We start from the raw sequence: 19,905 nt of genomic DNA, 5'->3' as shown, positions 1-19,905 counted from the left end.
AGATCTACAGATGAAAAGTGCTAGATTAAGCAGTAGTTATTGTTAACTGGTGCAAACAAGATGAAAACTAAAATCTACCGACTTCAGTGGAGTTACTGTGATTTATTTGGTATAAATGAGATTTTAAGGGAGATTGAATAAGTGTAGCTTAGTATTGCTTCAAACCTTTTAGTTTACATCATGCTGTGGATGTTGGCAGATAACTCAGTGTTTCAACTCTAAAACAGTAGCTGCGTTTCAGACCTCAGTGAAAAGCGTCTCAGTTTTACACAGGAAGCTTTATAAGGACACCATTTTAAATAAAGACCGTGTTTTGGCCATGGAGGCCCTTCCTCTTACATTATTCAACCCCTCTGATGGGAAAGCACTTGAACTTCAATCCATAATCCTGTGAAATAGTCTGGAACACCTCCTAGCACTTACATTACAATTGTAGGTCTGTCCAGCTTCTATAATAAAGGTTTCTTGTCAAAATAATACAGCTCTGTCATATAGTTAATATTGATCTGGAAAATGGACTGATGTTAAAGTGTAGAATCTTGAAGTGATGCCTTTGAAGGTGTCTGAAAGCAAAACAAGATGTGAGGCAATGCTGTGTTCACTCCGTGTGGGGTGCATCTCTGAAGCTCGCCTGCTTTTCTCGCTTTGTGAGATGGTCCAGTTAATCTGATCCCTATAGTTTGAAAACAAAGTTACTGTGGTGTTAAATGGGAGTGGGTTTGGCAAGAAAGAAGTCATCGTTGGAACTAATAAAGCAGGGGGATCTTACTGCAAAGGTTGGTACTAGATTTGGCAATGACATGCGGATATGGGCAAGGAGCGAAATTAAGTTTATAAACTGCTACTTCGTTTTTTTTTCATAATTTAAAGAGGATGGATGCTTTAACATTCCTGCTGCGTTTTATAGCTCCTTTTATCCAATCTTGAAGTGCTTCGCAATCATTTTAATCAAGTTTTCCTCAGACCATCTTTTAAGAGAGGTAAGCAAGCTATTGGTAGGGCCAAAACTTGACACCCTCTGTTTGCAAAGTAGTTGTAATCCTGGATGGGAGCAGGAGTGCGGTGGGGTGTTTAAAACCTATTTCAGTAATGTGCAGGATGGTAATGCATTTGTCCCTCACATTTTCTGTGTTTATATTTTGTGATGTACAGTATGGTGTATATGTTTTGAAGTATATTGCGATCTTTATCTTTTCATATGGACAGTGCCAGCTGCTGCTGCCAAACACGGAGAGGCTGTCCTATAATGTAGTGTCTGTAAGTGTGTGTACATTTTGCTGAAGATTTCACTGTTGTACTTCTAGGACTAGTTTTACAATGTGTAGGGCCCCAAGTTGCTTCATACTGTACTGGGGGGAGAGGGGGTGGAGGAAATCTGGATGTGAACGATCTGCAGTTGTCTTGCTGCTGAAGAGGGGGAATGAGGTTGACTCATGAGCTGTATAATCTGCAGTTAGAGAATAGAGGCTGTTTGCTTGTGCTTAAAGTTGTTTAGGATCAAGAAGTGGAGATGGAAAAGACCTACACTACTTGGGGGTTACACCAGCAATTGCTGAACCTCTCCTCCCCTCTCTCTCACACACCTACTCATGCAAAGTTTTAAAGAAAACTCCTTAAACATAGTTTTCACTTTGTTGATCGCAAACAGGAGTTCTGTCAGCTTGATGGGTCACTGTGGCCAGACCTAAGCAGTGTTCAGAAACAATGCTGTATCCTAGCTCTGTATATAGTCTAGAGCTTCATTGTTTAAACATGGCTTGGTCTTGTCTGTGTTGGCTTTACTGAGGTGAGTGGCAAAACTCCCATGCACTTCTTCAATGGGCCAGGATTTCACCCACCGTTTTTAAACTGATTAGCCTGTGCACACAGAATCCTGGATAAACTTTATCTGCTTGCATGGGATGGACTTGCACCTCTTTGAAAGGGGACATTACATTGGCACTGAGGCCAGGGCAGTGAGCTCAGAATTCCAGAGACTTGGGTTCTGAGTTCTGTTCTGCCCCTGATTTACTGTGTGCCTTTGGGGAAGTTACTTCTTTGCTTCCTATGAAGATCATTATATTTTCCTTTGTAAAGGTGTGTGGGCTCCCTGGATGAAAAGCTGGAGTAATTGCTAAGTATCCTTTTGGTTGTTAAACTGTTCGAATATGCTGAACAGAATCTATTCTTAGTCAAAAGGCCAGGGAAGAAGATATTCCCCGGAAATGGCTTTTCTAAATGGTGAACAATTAGGGAGCTGCAAGGAAACCCAGGGAGACAGGCCGTTCTGCACACTCAAGCTCGCAAGGATAGAATAGAGAGCGCGTGTGTTGAGTGCCGCCCCTGTTTTCCATTCCCTGTTGGCATCTGCCGCTGTCTCTACAGCTTGAGAGCAAAATTGAAAGCGAAAAGGCGCTGGGAGAGACCTGCGTGCAGGCTGCACATCTGGGCCAGTCAGCGAAGCTCTGGCTTTGCAGCGGCCAATAACAAGGGTGCTGGTGAAATCTGACTCTCTCCTTCTGGGCCGGAAAATCTCCCAGTCGCAGCCAATCGAGGTGCCGCTGGCAGCAGCTGGGGGAAGAGCTGCTGCGCCGGGGAAAGGTGGGGATCGCAGCGCAATGGAGACCCAGAAGAAGGGGGCGGCTGCAGCTGTGCCCGGGGGCGACTGCTAGGTAAGCGGGGGCTCCGTGCCCCTTATTCCGGGGGGAGGCAGGTATGCAGCTCGCTGCTATTCCCGCGGGGGGGCGGGGGGGGGGGAGCGTTTTCCGCTTGTCGGTGGGTGGAGGGATTTAATTCTTGCTCTGCCCTGTAATTGGGACGGGGGTGCGGGCGCAGGGAGGGGATCATGGAGTGAGCGGGTGTTGCAGCTAGTGTCTGGCTGGCCGGGGGAGGCCTGGGCCAGCCCAGAGAAGGGGAGTCGCTTTGCCCTGGGGAAGGGAGGCGCATGTCGCCGGGGCTGGGAGGGGGGGAGGATATTCCCCGGTATCTCCGCGTTGGATGGTGCTGTGTCTTCTGGCCCCTTGGCTAGTGCAGAGGATGGACCCCGAAGTACCACAGGGGACAAAGCGAGGCCTGGGTTTGGCTGGTGGGGAGATGCTGGGTGGAAGAGGAGCTGCAGCTCGCTGGAGGGGGGCTGAGCTGCACGGCTCTGCGTGGTAAGGTGGTTCCCTGAAGTGATGTTATGCAGGGACCATGCTGGGAAACGAATAAGCTGCTGGGGGGGACCCGCAAAGGACATGGGCTGGAAACCTGGTGAGAGACTCGGCGCTGCCTCTCTAACTGGCCTCGCTTTGTTCGGCTCTAGGGGCTGGTGCTTGTCACTCATCTGCCGCTGGCTACTGAGAGGTGAGCTGTGATCCTGTCCAGCTCCCTGGGCCTGGCAATGCTGCGCGGATGGGGCGCCCACGTGCAGAACCCAGCAGCTGCTGCCATATAGCGATATGCACCCCTGCGTTAGCTTAGTCCGCATGCCCTTAGGGGGAGCCTAGCTTGGATCTGCCCTCTTTCAAATATGTATGTGGGTGGGGGCTCATTCCTCATCCTCCCCTGTCAAGCCCTGTCCTCTCAAGCACACATGATAGTGATGTCTGGGAAGAATCAAATCCCCGTCCCCTCCACTTCATTAGCTGAAAATCGACTGGCCTCTCCCCACCCTGCCAAAAAACAAACAAACAAACCCAAACCAACTAAACAGCAACACACCCTACAGCAGCCAGAAAGAGGCAAGACTGACAGGCTCTTCAGACCCTAGAGGCTAAGGAACTTGGAGCACCCGTTCCCATCCACAGTGGGCACACAACCATTTTTGCATTTTTCACAGGTTGGGGGGGAAAGGAAACTAGTTTTCACTTCTGTTTCTACTCCGGTGTCTGGGTTTTTATGCACTAGCCCAATGTGCCAATGTTTGGGTTGCAAACTCTGATGAGGGAGGGTTAGTTAAGAAAATGTTTCTGTTGGAGTAAACCCCCCAAGTTCTTCCCATTGGATCTAGGTTTGGCAAAGACTTTTTATATATATAGACATTTTCATCCTAAGAAAATGTAAGGTTGGGGCCAGTTTTGACCCGATGGTGTCTCTCTAAATGGAAATGTGGGAGCTGCAAGAAGGTCAGTCTTTTAACTCTCGGGGCAGTAGCTATCAGTTTATAAACTGATTATTTGTTTTTGTATGTTCTGGGAATAGGAACGATACAAATAATTCCAGAGTACAACTGGCTACCATTAAATTAGCCTCCCCTATAGCTTTCTTTTAAAAATAGGCTTACAGCAGTATGTCTATGTTCACCCATTTTTTAGGATTGTTCCAGATTATGTCAGGGTATGAGTTTAACAAACAAGTGCAATATGCTAATGTTTTTATGTTCGTGCCAACCGCCCCCTCCCTTGTTCTAGGTTTTCCTGCAGCTCCATGTGTGTGAAGCAGCCCTGTTTAGTAAACCCTTTAACAGTCAGGTTTCCCTCTAGCCTCCCACCCTAGCTCCTATTTGTTTCATTTTGCATTACATCCTGATTTCTGGCTCTGGCTACTTTCACAGCCACTGAGGCCTTCTTGTTGATCTGACTTGTATCTCCTATAGTCTGCTCCTTATGCAGCTCTCTGCACTCTCCCGCATGAGACTGTCTCCGCATCTCCCACAGTTTCATGCTGGGGGAGGATTGAAAACTTCTTGTTCCTTCAAGCGGTTGCTTTTTTTTTTTTTCCCCTCCCCCGATAGTATTTTTCTTCTGCACCTCGAGCAACCAGCACATTTACTTTCCCTCAGGATACCACTGGACATTAACATTCCAGAATAAGGAGAGTATTTCGTATTTATCTCAGCTGAGATGACATTACTTGTACTTCTTCCCCCTTCTGTCTGCTCTGTGTGTGTCTGCTGTGTAGCAGAGTGTGTACTTCTCTATATTTGTTTTGATTAAACTAATGGGCCTATTGTCCCCTTATTGCAAGTTCAGCTCACTTGTGACCATCAATGGCCAAGTCTTTGTAGTTTACATAAACGATTTCATTCTCCACCAAACAAAATGCCCTTTTCTTTAATGATATGACCTGAACCTGAAATAACAATACCTAGTTCTTTTGTAGTGATATTTATCCATAGATCTCAAAGCATGGAGGTTCATATCATTATCCCCATTTTACAGATGGGGAAACTGAGGCATGGGTCTCAGTTCACTTAGTCTCAGTCCAGGGCTCTATCCACTAGCTACATTGTTTAAGTTACCCTTTCTATAAAGCAATGTCTGATAGAACTACATAGTGTATGCTTCTCATTTTCCCTTTCGTAATACTAAGAGACTGTCGAGATTTTTTTATAAATACCGTTTTGAGCGTATTTGCGTTTTAGCATGAGGATCTATTTTAATTCTCTCGTTCTGCAATTTTCAGAATATTTCTCTCTGTAATGCAACTTATCTTTTCTAGAGGATTTTCAGAAGGCTTTACAAAGCACTGTGTAGATTCACAGCATCATTTTTATTGTTTATCTCAAAATAATTTGATCGTTAACAACTATGAGCAGAGTGGAGACAAATGGTCCAGTGATTAGATTTCTAGTCTGGGGTTTCGGATGCCAGGGTTCAGCTTCCTGCTCCACCACGGACTTCCTGTGTGACCTTGGGCAAGACACTTTAGTCTCTCAGTGCCTCAGTTCCCCATCTGGAAAGTGGGAATAATAGCAGTGCCCTGCCTCACAGGGGTGCTATGAGGAGAAATACATGAAAGATTGTGAGGCACTAAGCCAGGGGTAGGCAACCTATGGCACACATGCCGAAGGTGGCACGCGAGCTGATTTTTCAGTGGCACTCACGCTGCCCGGGTCCTGGCCACTGCTCCGGGGAGCTCTGCATTTTCATTTAATTTTAAATGAAGCTTCTTAAACATTTTAAAAACCTTATTTACTTTACATACAACAACAGTTTAGTTTTCTATTATAGACTTATAGAAAGAGATCTTCTAAAAACATTAAAATGTATTACTGGCACGCGAAACCTTAAACTAGAGTGAATAAATGAAGACTTGGCACACCACTTCTGAAAGGTTGCCAACCCCTGCACTAAGCTATGGTCATGTGGGTGCTATGTAAGTACCTAAAAGACTTAGATTGTTTGGATCAGAAGGAAAGATCTTTTCAGATTAAATTTGACTCCGTTTCTTTTCAATGTGGTTGAGAGATACAGAAAGATCTGAGCTGCAGAGGAGAAGGCTTTCACACCATCAATGGCCATTGGTAAAGAGACTCGCTGCGTGCTGATACTCAAGCATGGTAGAAGCAGTGAAAGGAGAAGACAGAGAGCAAAATTCTTAGAAGGTTTTAAAGAGGGAGCCATTGAGGCCAATGGGCAGTTATGGAGGCGTTGGGTGCAAGGAGGCTGGCAACTGCAGACTATGCACACCATTTGGAGAGCTGGAAACTGGCTAGAGAGGTGGGACTTCTCATAGCGAAGGCGGGAGGAGATGAAGGCATGGATGAGGATTGGTTCAGAAGTGATACATAGGCATCATTGCAGAGGGGATGATAGGCAACTTGTTGATGTGGGAGGAGGAGGAAGAAGAGAGTTTAGGGTCATGGATTACTACAGTTAAAGGCAAAGGGGAAATGTGAGTTGAGGAGGAAGATAGACGAGATGGAGTTATGCGTTTCCTGAAAGTGAGAGAGTTGTCTGAAGGAAACTGAGGCAAAACCACAATCTTACTTGCTCAAGACACCCAGAGAGAGGTCAGGGAGGTACCAGTAATGCTGTGAACATGTACATGGTGTTGAGCATCATCAGCATAAAAGTGGCAGCAAAAGAACAAAGTAAACAGCTGAGCATCTGACTGTGTGGCCCTCCTTAGAAGAGGGGTCTTAGCAGAGCGTGAGACATCACCAGAGACCGGGCCTAATCTGAGCTGCACAGGTATACATCCAGAGTAACTCCACTGGCTTCAGCAGAATCCTCCTGGGTTTATGCTAGTGTAATAGAGATCAAAAGCTGGTGTCATGAGTGGTTAGAAAGGAGGAGCTTTTTGATCCCAGGGAGCCAGAGATGCCTGCATAGCGATGGAGATGATCCTAAGGGATGAAGTGGCTAGCTGGGTTTGGGGCTGCACTGAGCTCAAAGAGAATGAAGACAGATATTGAGCTATCATCAGCCAGAAGAAGGAGGCTGCTAACTCCACAGAGAGTGGCTTCTGTGCTACGACTAGAACAAAACCAGACTTAAGTTCAGTGGAGTTTGAGATCAGCTACCTGGAGGCTTTGCCAAACCCCTGTTCAATGGTTTGTACTGTAATACGCTCCCAGAGGCTTGAAAACACCTGTCTTTGGATTTCATTTATTTCACAGTTCTTGCTGGATTTACCTTTACTGCATTTCACCTGTTAGCAAATGCTGCTCAGTACAGTACAAGGTCCGGTCAATTTCACAGTTCAGGAGAGCAGTGAGCAACCTTGGGATCTCTCTGGGCAGGGGTTTGCAATAACTGCTGAAAGCCATTCAGCAAATACTTAGCCGAGACTCATGAACTGCTATAAACACAACAAGGAGTCTGGTGGCACCTTAAAGACTAACAGATTTATTTGGGCATAAGCTGTCGTGGGTAAAAACCTCACTTCTTCTATGCATCCGAAGAAGTGAGGTTTTTACCCACGACAGCTTATGCCCAAATAAATCTGTTAGTCTTTAAGGTGCCACCAGACTCCTTGTTGTTTTTGTAGGTACAGACTAACACGGCTACCCCCTGATAATGAACTGCTATTGGAGCAGGAACCCTATCTTAGGTCTGTGATTAGGTTTGGGATTTAAGGCATCCAAGAACAGTCAAGTAAAGCAATAATCTCCATGAATGTGCGAATGGTGAATTTAGTGCTGGTCAAAGGTGCTAATTAACTGCTTTGGAGAGTGATTTTCTCTAGCCATAGAACATGGTGGGAGAGCAGCACTGTCTGTGACCTGGCGAGATCTCTTTCAAGGGGGAGAAATGGGAGAGAAGGCAGTTAATTCTCCAGGGTCCAGTAAGTCCTTGGCTTCTCTGCTGGGGCTACCAGTAAGGGGGCCAATTAGTGCCAGTTTTTCTGGTAGTTCTGGTGATGTTGCCCCCAGTCTACCAGGAGCTGAACAGAGACCCGCCAAACTCATATAATATTGGACAACTTTAGCTCTGAGGGCAGGGATTGTCTCTTTCCTTTGCTTTTACAGTGCCTGGGACAACGGGCCCCAATACCAATTTGAGGTCTTTGAGCACTACCATAATATACTTACTTTTTCCTCACAACCTGGCCTGCAGTTAGTCAGTCAGTGTCCTAGAAGTGAGACGGCTGTCTGTCCTTTTTTAGGTATACCTTCCCCTCGCCATAAATACCTGAAAGGAATGTGGTATGTAGGTTTAAAAATAAAACCCATTTGTAAACAAATGACTTTAAGTATCTTGCCGAGCAATATCAATCCAAAGGAACACAGCTTTCATTAGAGGGTTAAAGCATTTTGGGGGATTGGGGCTTTGCTTTCAGCCTAATTCTGTATAATGACTTTTAAGTGGAGTTCACAAAGCAGCTCGGTGCATCTCTCATTCTCTAACTAGCAGGGAGAACTTATTAAAATTATGATTTTTATGAATCCTGGGCAGATTCCTCTTGGCTAGATATTAGTGGAGGGAGCTAACATATTTATGAGTGATACATGTACACATGCATTCAAGCAGGGTTCTCCTCTGGAAAGTGCCAATAATTGGGCTTTTGGTAGTCAGATGCTGCCAGGGGCGGCACCAGCGCAGCAAGCGCGTGCCTGGGGCGGCATGCTGGTCGCCGTGAGGATGGCAGTCAGGGAGCCTTCGGCGGCATTTCTGCGGGAGGTCCACCGGTCCCGCGGCTTTGGCGGTGGGTACTCCAAAGGCGCGGGACCGGCAGATCACCCGCAGAAACGCCACCGAAGGCCGCCTGACTGCCGTGCTTGGGGCGGCAAAAACCATAGAGCCGCCCCTGGATGCTGCCTACACAAAGTTCCCTGGCATCTTTTCTCCTTCAACTGACAGGCGATCAAATCAATGCAGAGGAGTTATTTTTGGGAGGTGGGGATTGGTTCGGGGTTTTTGTTTTCCAGACCCTTTCTGTTTTATGGTGGCAAAGTGCTGCTGCTATTGCTAAACTCGATCTGGCTGCTGCTCTATTAACAATGCATTTTAAAAAATTAAATAATTATCAGATTTAAAAATTCTTTCGGCACATTCATAAAGTCAGCTCACTAGGAGGTGGGAGGCTTGATCTATTGCTCACATACTTTGCTGCTGTGAGCTCCATTGTTGGAATTTGACCAAGACACTGGAGCTAAGGAGGCTGAGTACCTCATGTAACACACCACACAGGCCCTAATTTAGCAAAGTGTTTAAGCGTGGGCCTAATTTTAAGCATGTGAGTAGTCTCATTGAAGTCGATGGGACTCTTGATATGCTTAAAGTTAACTACGTGCTTAAGTGCTTTGCTGAGCGGAGGTCTTAGTGCCTGCAGGCAATAGCTATATCCTCCAGACTATCTGCAAATGCTTCACAGTGCTGCATTCGTATCTTCACCACCAAGATATGTGCTGTGGTTTTCCTCCCAGCAGTGGCTCTCACATTTCTTATCAAGATTCTTGAAGTTCTTGTAAAATGGCGTTTTTGACTCCTCTGGGAATCTACCTGCCAATCCCCCAGAGTTATGCAAACTCCCAGCTGAGCCCCCACGTTGATTTTCACACTCTTGCCATTTTCGGTTGGATGGGCAAGGCAGGGGGAAGGAGTCCTATAACTCACCAAACAGTTAACAAAGATCATTAGTGCTCACCCCTCACTGGCGGATCGAGCCTCATGGGGCCCACTGGTCCCAACGATGGGCTCATAAGTGGAGGCAGGACTAGAGTTGCCAACTTTATACTTGAACAAAACTGAACACCCTTGCCCCGCCCCCTCCTCTGAGGCCCTGCTCCTGCTCACCCCATCCTCACTCACTCGCTCATTTTAACCAGGCTGGCTCAGGGGATTGGGGTGCTGGGGTGGGGCTGGGGATGAGGAGTTTGGGGCGCAGGAGGGTGCTCCAGGCAGGGATCAAGTGGGTCAGAGGGCAGGAGGGGAATCAGGGCTGAGGCAGGGGGTTAGGGCACGGGAGGGGGTGCAGGCTCTGGGCTGTGCTTATCTCAGGTAGCTCTTGGAAGCAGCGGCATGTCCCCTATCCGGCTCCTATGTGGAGGCGCGGCCAGGTGGCTCTGTGTGGTGCACCCTGCCTCATCTGCAGGCACTGCCCCCGCAGCTTCCATTGGCCGCAGTTCCTGGCCAGTGGGAGCTGCAGAGCTGGCACGTGGGGTGGGGGCAGCGCTTAGGGGCAGCCAAGGGGCTCTATGTGTAGGAGCCAGAGAGGGGACATGCTGCTGCTTCCAGGAGCCGCACAGAGCCGGGCAGGTAAGGAGCCTGCCTTAGCCCTGCTGCGCTGCAGACCGGACTTTTAACAGCCCAGTCAGCAGTGCTGTCCGGAGCTGCCACGGTCCCTTTTCTCCCAGGCATTCTGGTCGAAAACTGGACACCTGGCAACCCTAGGCAGGACACAGTTGGCCTCTGGCATTTTTATCACCGTGTTATCAAACTCTCTTCTGAGTTGCACCAATGTAAGTGTAATGGTGGGAGATTTCTATCAAAAAATCTAATGTAGATATAGTCTTTGTGTACTACAGTTGCTAGCGTGTTTCCATCAAGATTTTTGTTAGCCTGCAGGAAGAGGTGGCATGTGATCAGTGCCACCATTATTACAAATTGTATTTTTGTCATCTTGTTCTTGGAAGTTATGAGCGACCCTTTGATCACAAAAAGTGAAATGATGACTGTACTTTGTCTAGCAAAAATGAGGCAACTGATCCCCATTGTTCTCTGGTTAACTTTTAACCAGGATGCAGAAAAAAATAGCACTTTGTTTGCTATTAGATTAGTCAAGATGTTAACAAGGCTAACGCCTATTGGGGGGGGGGTGAGTGAGTGTGATCAGGGAGTCCAAAAGTGAGCTTGGATCTGTCGTCAGTCATTCTTTGCCCTATTTTGGTGTTTGTACAGTGCCTAGCACAATGGTATCCTGGTCAATGCCTAGGGTCCGAGGTGTTACCACAATGCACATAATAGATTCTCTTTATTTAACAGATGGGGAATTGGGGCACAGAGAAGTGAAGTGACTTGTCCAAGGTCACACAGGAAGTCCTTGGCAGTGCTAGCAGTGGAACCCAGCTCTCTTTAGACCCAATCCTTAGGTTTAGCCCCAAGATCATCCATGTCCTCCCTCCTCCCCCCCCCGCCAACAGGGGAAGTATTAGCTATTGCAGCACACAAAGTATGCTAGCTCGTACCATTTTCAGAAATGACTCCAATGAGCTGGTCCAGGGGGATATGCTAATGACTGACTTTCTTAATTCTGGTTCCCAGATGATGAGATACGATACTCTTTGCGTTACTATGAACTGTAGTTAGCCTGACTTAGTTTTTTGGCTTTTCTTTGTCAACTTATTGCTGTTAAAAGATGCTAGATTAACATCTTTAGAGCCTGTATTTGTCTTTCGATCCCCGGGCCAGGCACAGCACTGGTAGTAGCAGTCCAGGTTTCCATAACATTAGGCTGACCAGATAGCAAGTGTGAGAAATCGGGACCGCGGGGGCGGAGGTGTGTGTAATAGGAGCCTCTATAAGAAAAAGCCCCAAATATCGGGACTGTCCCTATAAAATCGGGACATCTGGTCACCCTACATAACACTTCCCCCACCCCACCCCAGTCATCTTATTTTGCTAGGACAGATCAGAGTCCTTACTCAATACTTGGCCTTGCTGCTGAGACTGTCAAAAGGGGCCAGTTAGTGGTGGGAATGAAAGCACATAGCAGTGTGTCTGTTACTATCTTTTCATCATTTGCTCCATCAACATATATCAAGAAATGAAACTGCCTAGATACTGAAGATTCAGAGAAGCAAGAGCTAAGTGGGATGATGAGTTAATGTGCTTGGCTTTAATCTCTGGGGTCTGGATTTAAATCCTGGCTGAGATCACTGGGTATTCTCATTTTAACGATCCTAAAAGGGCTCAAGACCTGAGCAGTAGGGATGCTGTTGCTCTGAATTGAATCTTCTTCCTGTATATTACACGTGTGAGCTGATCTTGTCTGTAACAGTAGAGACAATGACCTCTGTACTGTGCCTATCACCAGGGCCGGGGGTGGGGGGAGCTGCCGCGGGGGGGGGGGGGTGCCTCAAGGCGGGGGGTGGGAGGGGAGCTGCCGCAGGGCTGGGGAGAGCGCAAGGTGGAAGTTTCGCCTAGGGCGCAAAACATCCTTGTACCGGCCCTGCCCATCACTTAACATAAAAAGCATAGGCAGGATTGTATTAGAGTCTAGAGTTAGGATCACAGGGAGAACTGCAGGTCAGGACTGAAGGACATTGGGAAGAAGGAGATGACTGGCTCTACACAGTACTGCCAGTCCCTCATGTTCATGGGTACCACCTTTCAAAATATATGAAACTAAAATAAACTAAAAGCTGTAAGGGAATTCTGTCTGAGTCAGAAAGGCATCTCAGGGGAGTCAAGTGTAAAAGAGCAATGTATGCTTCCCCCTGGCCCCGCCCACTTTCTGTTCCCCTGAAAATCTTCAGCTATCAAACTGGAGAAGCTGGGATCTTTTGGGCTAAAACTTAACAAAACACAACCCCCTGTGGAGGATCAAATGCTTTATTCACCACTGGCTTAAGTGAGGGGAACTCCATTGAGTTAGGGAAATGCACCCTCTCTGGCCAGTTGTGAATTTGTCACCAAGCATCTATAAATACATGTCCAGAAAGTTTCTCTCTTCCCTTGCATCAGCTTCCTGTTCCCAGCCTTTCTTAGCTTTGCAACATGTTCGGTGCCAGTAAACTCTTAGCATGTTCTTTATCAATTAAAACTTTTACACTTAACTGCTGCTTTTCCTCTCTGCGTTCTTCTGCATTCAGCATGTTTGATGGATTGATAAGTCACCCTCTGATGCTACAGATTTCGTTTTGCATGTAATGTTATTAGGAAGCACTCAACTGCAGTTTTGATAGGCACAGTATCAATGAACAAATACCTTGCAAAAGAGTTGTTTTTACTCCCTGCCATCAAATATTGTGTAGTTTTACTTTGTGCTGTTAATCAGTTGCCATGTTCCACTCCAGAGGTGGCTGCATTTCAGTGGTGTCCAAAGTGAGGGTGTATATAATTATAATATACACTCTGCAATCCTTTGGATGGGGAAAGCATTCTATAAATGTCAGACCTCTTCTCCTCCTCCTCCTCCTCCTCCTCACTAAGGTCAACCTCATGCCCATACCATTTTGTTAAGCCATGCGGACTTTGAATGATACTAGCATTGCATGGAACTCTTTCATTTTAATATTTCACTTATTTCTGAATTAGATGTGCAGTTGTTTGCCTTTAATAGTCTTATTGCAGTGGGTATGGCTTATGTATAGAGAGCAGCCAACAGGCAAAACGTGTGCCAATAAAAAATTATACATACCAGGCTGTTCTGCTTTTTGCGGATTTTCCATGTGTGTGGCTCTACAACAAGGTAGCTATTCTATTTGCATCCTTGGAGCATGCTTTGATCCAACACCACAATGTGCCAGTGTTCCACATGTGTGCAGTTTATGGGATTACAGGGTGTTGGCAATAATGGAGAGACAAGCAAATGCATTTTCCTTCTCAAAGTAATTCATTTCCAGTCCAGCTTTGCCTTTTTTTCTCCAGCTGATTAAATTTATCTCCTCCTCCTCAGATTCCCCATATGCTTATTAAAAAGAAAAACAGACTGCATGATCATTAGATTCTGCACATTCCCATGAACTGGCTGCATGATTAGCACTTCTTGAAAGGCAACGGGTTTGTGGAATATTTCTGTGGGGGTCTAATTTGGTCATTGTGTCATCTAAGATGACAGGTTTCCCTCCCAATTCTCTGCCCCAGTCATTCCTCCCACCCAGAGCAGCACAGGTAAGGAAGTCTGTTGGATTTTCTGCCTTGACGCTGCCTGCATAAAGTGCCACAGTTCTTAAACCTAAAGCTTTGTGTTGGGGTCTGATGATCTTTCGCCTGCTTACAGAGCACAGGAAGTCTGCTTGAATTAAACAGCCTTGATGTGTTTAGCCTTGTCAAGCCAATTAACTCCCCAAGTCCAGTGCACTCTCTCTGCTCTAAAGTGTTGCTGATACTTCGACTTACATTCACTTTTACAGAAGTATTACCCCAGAACTGTTCACCGTGAGCCTTTTAATGCCTGCTAGTCTTCAAGCAGCTGCCCTATTAATGACAAAAGATTCTAATGTGACAAGCAAGTGGCTAGTTATGGCTGTGTCTGTATTAACCTTGCAAAGCAGATGAACGCTGCCATCTCCCTTAATGTGGGAGGGTGTACTGAGTACTTTCGGAAATCTCTGCTTTCTTATTGCTATAAAACTCTGGCAGGTACCAGAAACACAGGCAAAGCAGCACGGTAGTTTAAACCACTACCGGTGAAAATTCATGTCGCCTACATAAGACCCAAATAAAGCCGTGTTTTCTGCAGGTGAAGTGTGAGGGGTGAAATCCATCTCTCAATGAGGATCTGGGTGCAGAGCAGCTGTACAGCCCTTCTGTTCTGGTATTCCTTCTCAGGGTCCCCACCCCCTCACCCCCCGAGGGGCCTCTGAGGTAATGTAATTGGGATCCAGGCTTGCCAATGCTGCAATCACCACACACCGTCTTCTGTTTGTGGAAGGCTGGTGTGGGGCTTAAATGTACACATTTTCACCACCTCGATGGAGATTGCTCGGACTTCATTTCATACCCTTTCTGAAGGGCTGGAAACTATTTTCTGTTGGGTAAAGACTAGCTGCAAAATCTATCATTTCTGGTAAGTAGCCCAAGCCCTGCATGGGCCCATGGCATACAATGGCAAGTCTAGGATTGGATAATTGGGTTAAATGGGCAGAGGAGGATGATGGCCAGCTGATAAGCATACACACCCCAGAATGCTAGCTGTGATCCGCCATAGCTCGGGCCTTTGCAATACACCACATCAAGGGCAAGCCAGCTTTCCACTTCTTTCAGTTTCATCTCGCTAGGCCCCATGAATGAGAAACGCCCAGGTTCTTCCTTGTTTGGTGTGGTTTCTGAAGTGAGGTGGTGGTGAATGGTGGGGGTGCAGGGCGCAGCGCTTTGGCAATGGTTCCCGGTTAATGGGAAAGCTATTTATCTCTGCAAGCTGGCGTGGATCCTAAAAGAACCTACAGCAAATGGAAACCAGCCTTTAAGAGCCATCTGCTCTCTTTGCTTGTTTGCTTTTCAGTTTTCTTAATGCACCACTCTAGGGAGTGCATTAAAATGCACTTGTGCTGTGCAGTTCTAATGGATTCACAAGTCCAGTATCATTTACTAGTGCAGCTGCTCTCCTTCTAATCAGTTTTGTTCCATGGATTTGCTGGCAGCAGCAGGAATGCTCCCACCCAACATATAAGGCCTGGGCCAGCTCCCCGTGAACTTGATGGGAATTTATTTTGACAATGACTTCAGTAGCAGCAGGATTGGACTCTCAAGATGCTGAGCACTCTGAAGTTCCAAGGAAGTTTTATGTAGTTTTATGATTTTTCAAACCTTGCCTTTAATTTTGCACATGCAGATTTGGGTGTGTGCTTCATTCATGCCTTTCCCTGGCAACTGCAAAAATGAAGGCTCAGTGGAAAAGATCAGATGAAGTATCCATTGAAGTCAGGCTCTATGTGCAATGGAAAGGACCATCTTGCTGCCGTGCTGGGTCCAATGCAATCTTCTTCACGAATGGTTAACGTTTCAATCTTTAATTTCAGTGGCTTCTTTGCCCTCCCCCCGCCATACCATGGAGGACCAATGGGCCCCCAATCCACATCAACGACCTGAACTTAATGGAGCAGCTGCTAAACCTGGAGGCTTCTTGGCTGAGAACAGGGGTCCAGGAACACATTTGCAAAATAGATAGATGCAAGCAGCTTTGCTCCAAGCCAAATAGCACAGCGTCCTAGCTAGCGCACATCAATAACAGACTTCCTGTCGGAGAGAAAAAAATCCTATCTAGTGTTCCCGGAGTATTAGGCGTCCCAACTTTTTTGAACAGTAAGGGACAGATGAATCTATTGGGGGGGAAGAATCTATCACTTCTTAAATAATTTACCCTTTCTGCTAAGAACTGGTCTTATTTGTATCTTTCACTGTATTTTAATTCCTTTTTCTTCTCTGTCTGTTAATCTGCAAGCAGTAAACTGTGATGTGCCAAAGAAAGCAGCATAGTTTTGTCAGTGGACCATTCCAGCTTCAGAGAAAATGGTCTCATTTATGCAGACGATTCTGTGTTTGAAATGGCAATTATGCAATGATAAAGACTTTAAGAGGGAAAGAGAGTGCTTGTTTTTTTTTTATATTTGACATGTAATTTCTACTATATTGATTCAGAGCAGCTATGCCAGAGGGCACAGCATAATGGAAATTTTAATTTTAGACAAGTGGATCTAATTTTAAGCAGCCACCTTATTGAGGTGTTGGAACAACATGGCAAAAATAAATAAATAAATCATTGTTTGTGGTGGTGTTTTTTTACTGGTGGCAACTTGTCAACCTAGAAATTAAAAATAAAATTGTGTTGCAGGGGGAAAAGCAATAATCTTTCTGCCTGTGTATTCCAGACTTGCTAAAATAAAACTCCCAGCCTATTATCTCAGCCAAGTTGTTTCTGGCAACTGGGAAATGCTGTCTCGTCCAGATGACACTTGGGTCATTCACGGGTTTTTACAGCAATCCACATTGGACAAACAAAGATTCCACTGCTTAATTTCACCTTGATGGTTTTCAAAGAAATAACTGTATGGAACTGTCTCTAATGCATCAGAGCTATAGAGACTTGACAATTGTATTGTCTTTTTTTAACAAAGTTAATTTCGCAGTCATTTCCATGGTTCATAAATCTAATTAAAAAAAAACTAAAATGGGAAAATATAGAAAGCAAACAATGGATAGAGGATAAGCTAAAATAATGTGGTTGATTGGTTATTTTTTTAGGTCCAAATCCTGCAATCAGGTCTTTATGCCCATGTGTTGTCCCTTTGGCTTCAATGTTGTCCTAGACAGGTGCAGAGTTCTGCCTACCCAGACCAGATTTCGGAGTCAGGGCCCTTGTCCAGATAAAGGCCTGTCTTTGAAGATACTGACTACTCTCAGGACCGTAAAACCTTCTGGGAAGGGACTGTCTTTTCTCCATTGCCTTGCACAAGAGGGCATGATCCTGATTGGACCATTGGGTACTAGTGGAATACAAAAAAAAAAAATACAGTAATGCCCATTGATATTCATTGTAGTTGCATCTATGCATCTGAGAGCAGAGGGCCTGATTCTGACCCTATTGAAGTTGATGATACAATTCCCCTGACCGTCAATAGGATCAGGCTAGGGTGTCTGGCTTTTCTTAAAGAACTTAATGCTGATGCTTAGGGTTGTTTATATAGGTTAGAGTAAAAGGAATATTACTGTCTAAACATTTCTCTTTCTGCATTCTGGGAGTCCGTTATGTGAGCGAATCCTAGCCAAATGTTTATACCTGGTCTTAGCTTTTACCCTGTTGTGCTAATAGTGGATCAACAACATTAAATAAAAGCCTCATAATAATAATTCGAACAGCAATAATACTGTTAGATCATTTAAACATCCAGCTAACAGTAACTCTTGTCTTTAAACAAGCCTGTGAACGATGCATGGCCAGTAGGTATGGCATTACAAAGTTGCTGCTAACTATTCCTTCTGCCTTTAGATTACTATCTCTGATGGAGCTATGCCATCAGTTGGGATGAAGCCGGCCAGTGCATCATGCCATCATGTGTTCCCAGCAGACCTGCCGCCAAGAGACCTGTTTGTTACGATGAACCACGCAGCGAGTGCAGGAAGGCACCTGACTATCTGTGTAGCTTGTTGTCACTGACCATTGAGTACTTGGGCATGGAGTCTGTTGTTGTGGTGACAGAGTATGATTCGACTGGTGCCCCAGGTGAGGAGTGGGGACAGGACAGACAAGAGGAAGATGAGCATGTGGAACACTGCGGTGAAGAGATAATGGTGTCTGATAGCCAGGGTCTTGCAGGGGAGGGTGTTCCTGGCACTCTAGGGGGCCCCCAGAGGTGACAAAGGAGCCAAAAGCCAAGCTGAATCTTTCAGGTCAAAAACTATCTCGACAGGAAAGATCAGTCACCCAGTAGCAATGCAGGTGTGAATGAACGTTCCATTTACCCATCTCTCCCTTATTCTCCAGTTACATCTCCACATTCTTCTCCTCGGTTGCCCCGGAGGCCGACAGTGGAATCAAATAAAGTTTCTATTACTGGTTTGCAGGTAAGGAAAAATATATCCAATGTAATTTAATGTTTTGCACAGATTTTGCATTTCTGTGATTATGTGTGGCTTTCCTGAGTATAGACCAGTTACTATTTCTGCAGTCTTATTGGTTCAAGATGCTTTTAGCCTATTGCTTTTTGACACAACCTCTTATTCATGGAGGGGTCCTCTTTCGATAGAGTATTTTACGAACTTTAAAGGAAATTCAGAATAGGGTGCAGCCCTAATGAGCCAAAGGTCTTGGGGATTCCTCAATTTATTATATAATCAGATGTCCTTGAATATTTGCTCCTGTGGAGCTCCTAACCTCCCTAAGAAGTGGAGTTGCAGAAGAGCTCTGCTTCTGTGGGGGCTGGGTGTTGTGTATGGTTGGAGCATGAGTTTCCTGTCTAAGTTCAAAAGAATAGGGGCTTGACCTGTGTAACCCATGACAGACATAACCAATGTTGAGTTAACTGAGAGTCTTGGCTGGGATTCAGTCACTCAGCAGGGCACAGTAATTTTTAAAAGTTAACACTTTTTAATGTTCTGAGGTCGGTTTAATTGATAAGTAATCTGATGCTCTGTTTATCTTCACCTTCTGGGTGAGGCGAACATGGTGTTCTTATTTAAGCTTCCTCAGTGGAAGCAGCCATGGATCACCGTGTGTGCACTCTCCTCACCCCTTTTAGGTGGAGACCTCCTGACTGAGGCTTTTCCCTCTCTCTCCCTCCTGACTGGAGTTGTTCCAGGCTGTACAGTTCCCTGCCTACACTGTCCCCAGCAAGCCAGACTGCCTAAACAGGCCAGCATCTGTGCTTTGCTTTCTCATCAATGGCTACGAACAACGTACTGTTCAGCTACTCATGCCAGCAGTTGAGAGTTATCACACAGATCTTTATAAGCAAGCACATTTACTCTTAAGGTGAAAGCATTACAGAAAAAACATTAAAAAAAAAAAAGTTCCTATACATATGCTTAACGCTTACCAGAGGACAGTCACCTAAAGTCCTTCCAACCCTTCCCAGGAAGGTTTGGGGCCACCCTTGGACAGAAGGTCCTGTCCATTTGCTGGATCAGAAAGCAGGCTATTTATCCAAAAGCCATTTCTTTGTCTGTTGGTCTCTGGAGAATCCAGTTTGGACTAGTGTTTGCAGCCTCTGCAGCTGGTGGTACTTCTTTGAAGGTGTTAGAACCTGAGTGAATTTGCCTAATCACCCCCCATTGTTCGTAATTCCTGGATGATGTGTGGTCACTCATCCCCATGGAATTACATACAGTCCTTGGCCCACAATGATACATACACTTAATATAGCAAGATCTCTCAAAGATATTGCAGGAAATTGCCATATCTGTCACGGGGGCTAGGAGGTTGTGAATTGTCCAAGTGCTACTCTAGGGCGGATTGATCCCAGCTCTGAGTAGAACTCATGAGTTCCTGGCTTCCAATCCTGTGCTTGGACCACTAGACCATACCACTCTGAATGTAGCAGCTATTATGGGGTTTGCAACTCATTGGTGCATCATGAGTTTCTCTATGCAACTTGAACATGGGGAGAATCCTGTGTAC

General features: G+C 45.7%; 1 protein-coding gene across 2 annotated transcripts in view; it reads left to right on the top strand.

Moving 5' to 3' along the window:
* Nucleotides 1-2,404: 2,404 nt before the first annotated feature.
* CAMKK2 (calcium/calmodulin dependent protein kinase kinase 2) overlaps nucleotides 2,405-19,905 on the top strand; it is a 47,460-nt gene continuing 29,959 nt past the window's right edge. Inside the window, exons 1-3 of one of the 2 annotated variants that reach the window (XM_054006508.1) lie at nucleotides 2,405-2,651; nucleotides 17,779-18,012; nucleotides 18,274-18,353. In XM_054006508.1, the coding sequence (XP_053862483.1) occupies nucleotides 17,835-18,012; nucleotides 18,274-18,353 (258 nt within the window). In that variant the 5' untranslated portion in view covers nucleotides 2,405-2,651; nucleotides 17,779-17,834. The remainder of the gene's footprint in view (nucleotides 2,652-17,778; nucleotides 18,013-18,273; nucleotides 18,354-19,905) is intronic. The other variant, XM_054006507.1, reaches the window with a different exon arrangement.

This window comes from Malaclemys terrapin, chromosome 16 (genome assembly GCF_027887155.1).
Source record: "Malaclemys terrapin pileata isolate rMalTer1 chromosome 16, rMalTer1.hap1, whole genome shotgun sequence".
NCBI lineage: Eukaryota > Metazoa > Chordata > Testudines > Emydidae > Malaclemys > Malaclemys terrapin.
The sequence above is the reverse complement of the archived record's forward strand: the minus strand, read 5'-3'. Positions and strand labels throughout refer to the sequence as shown.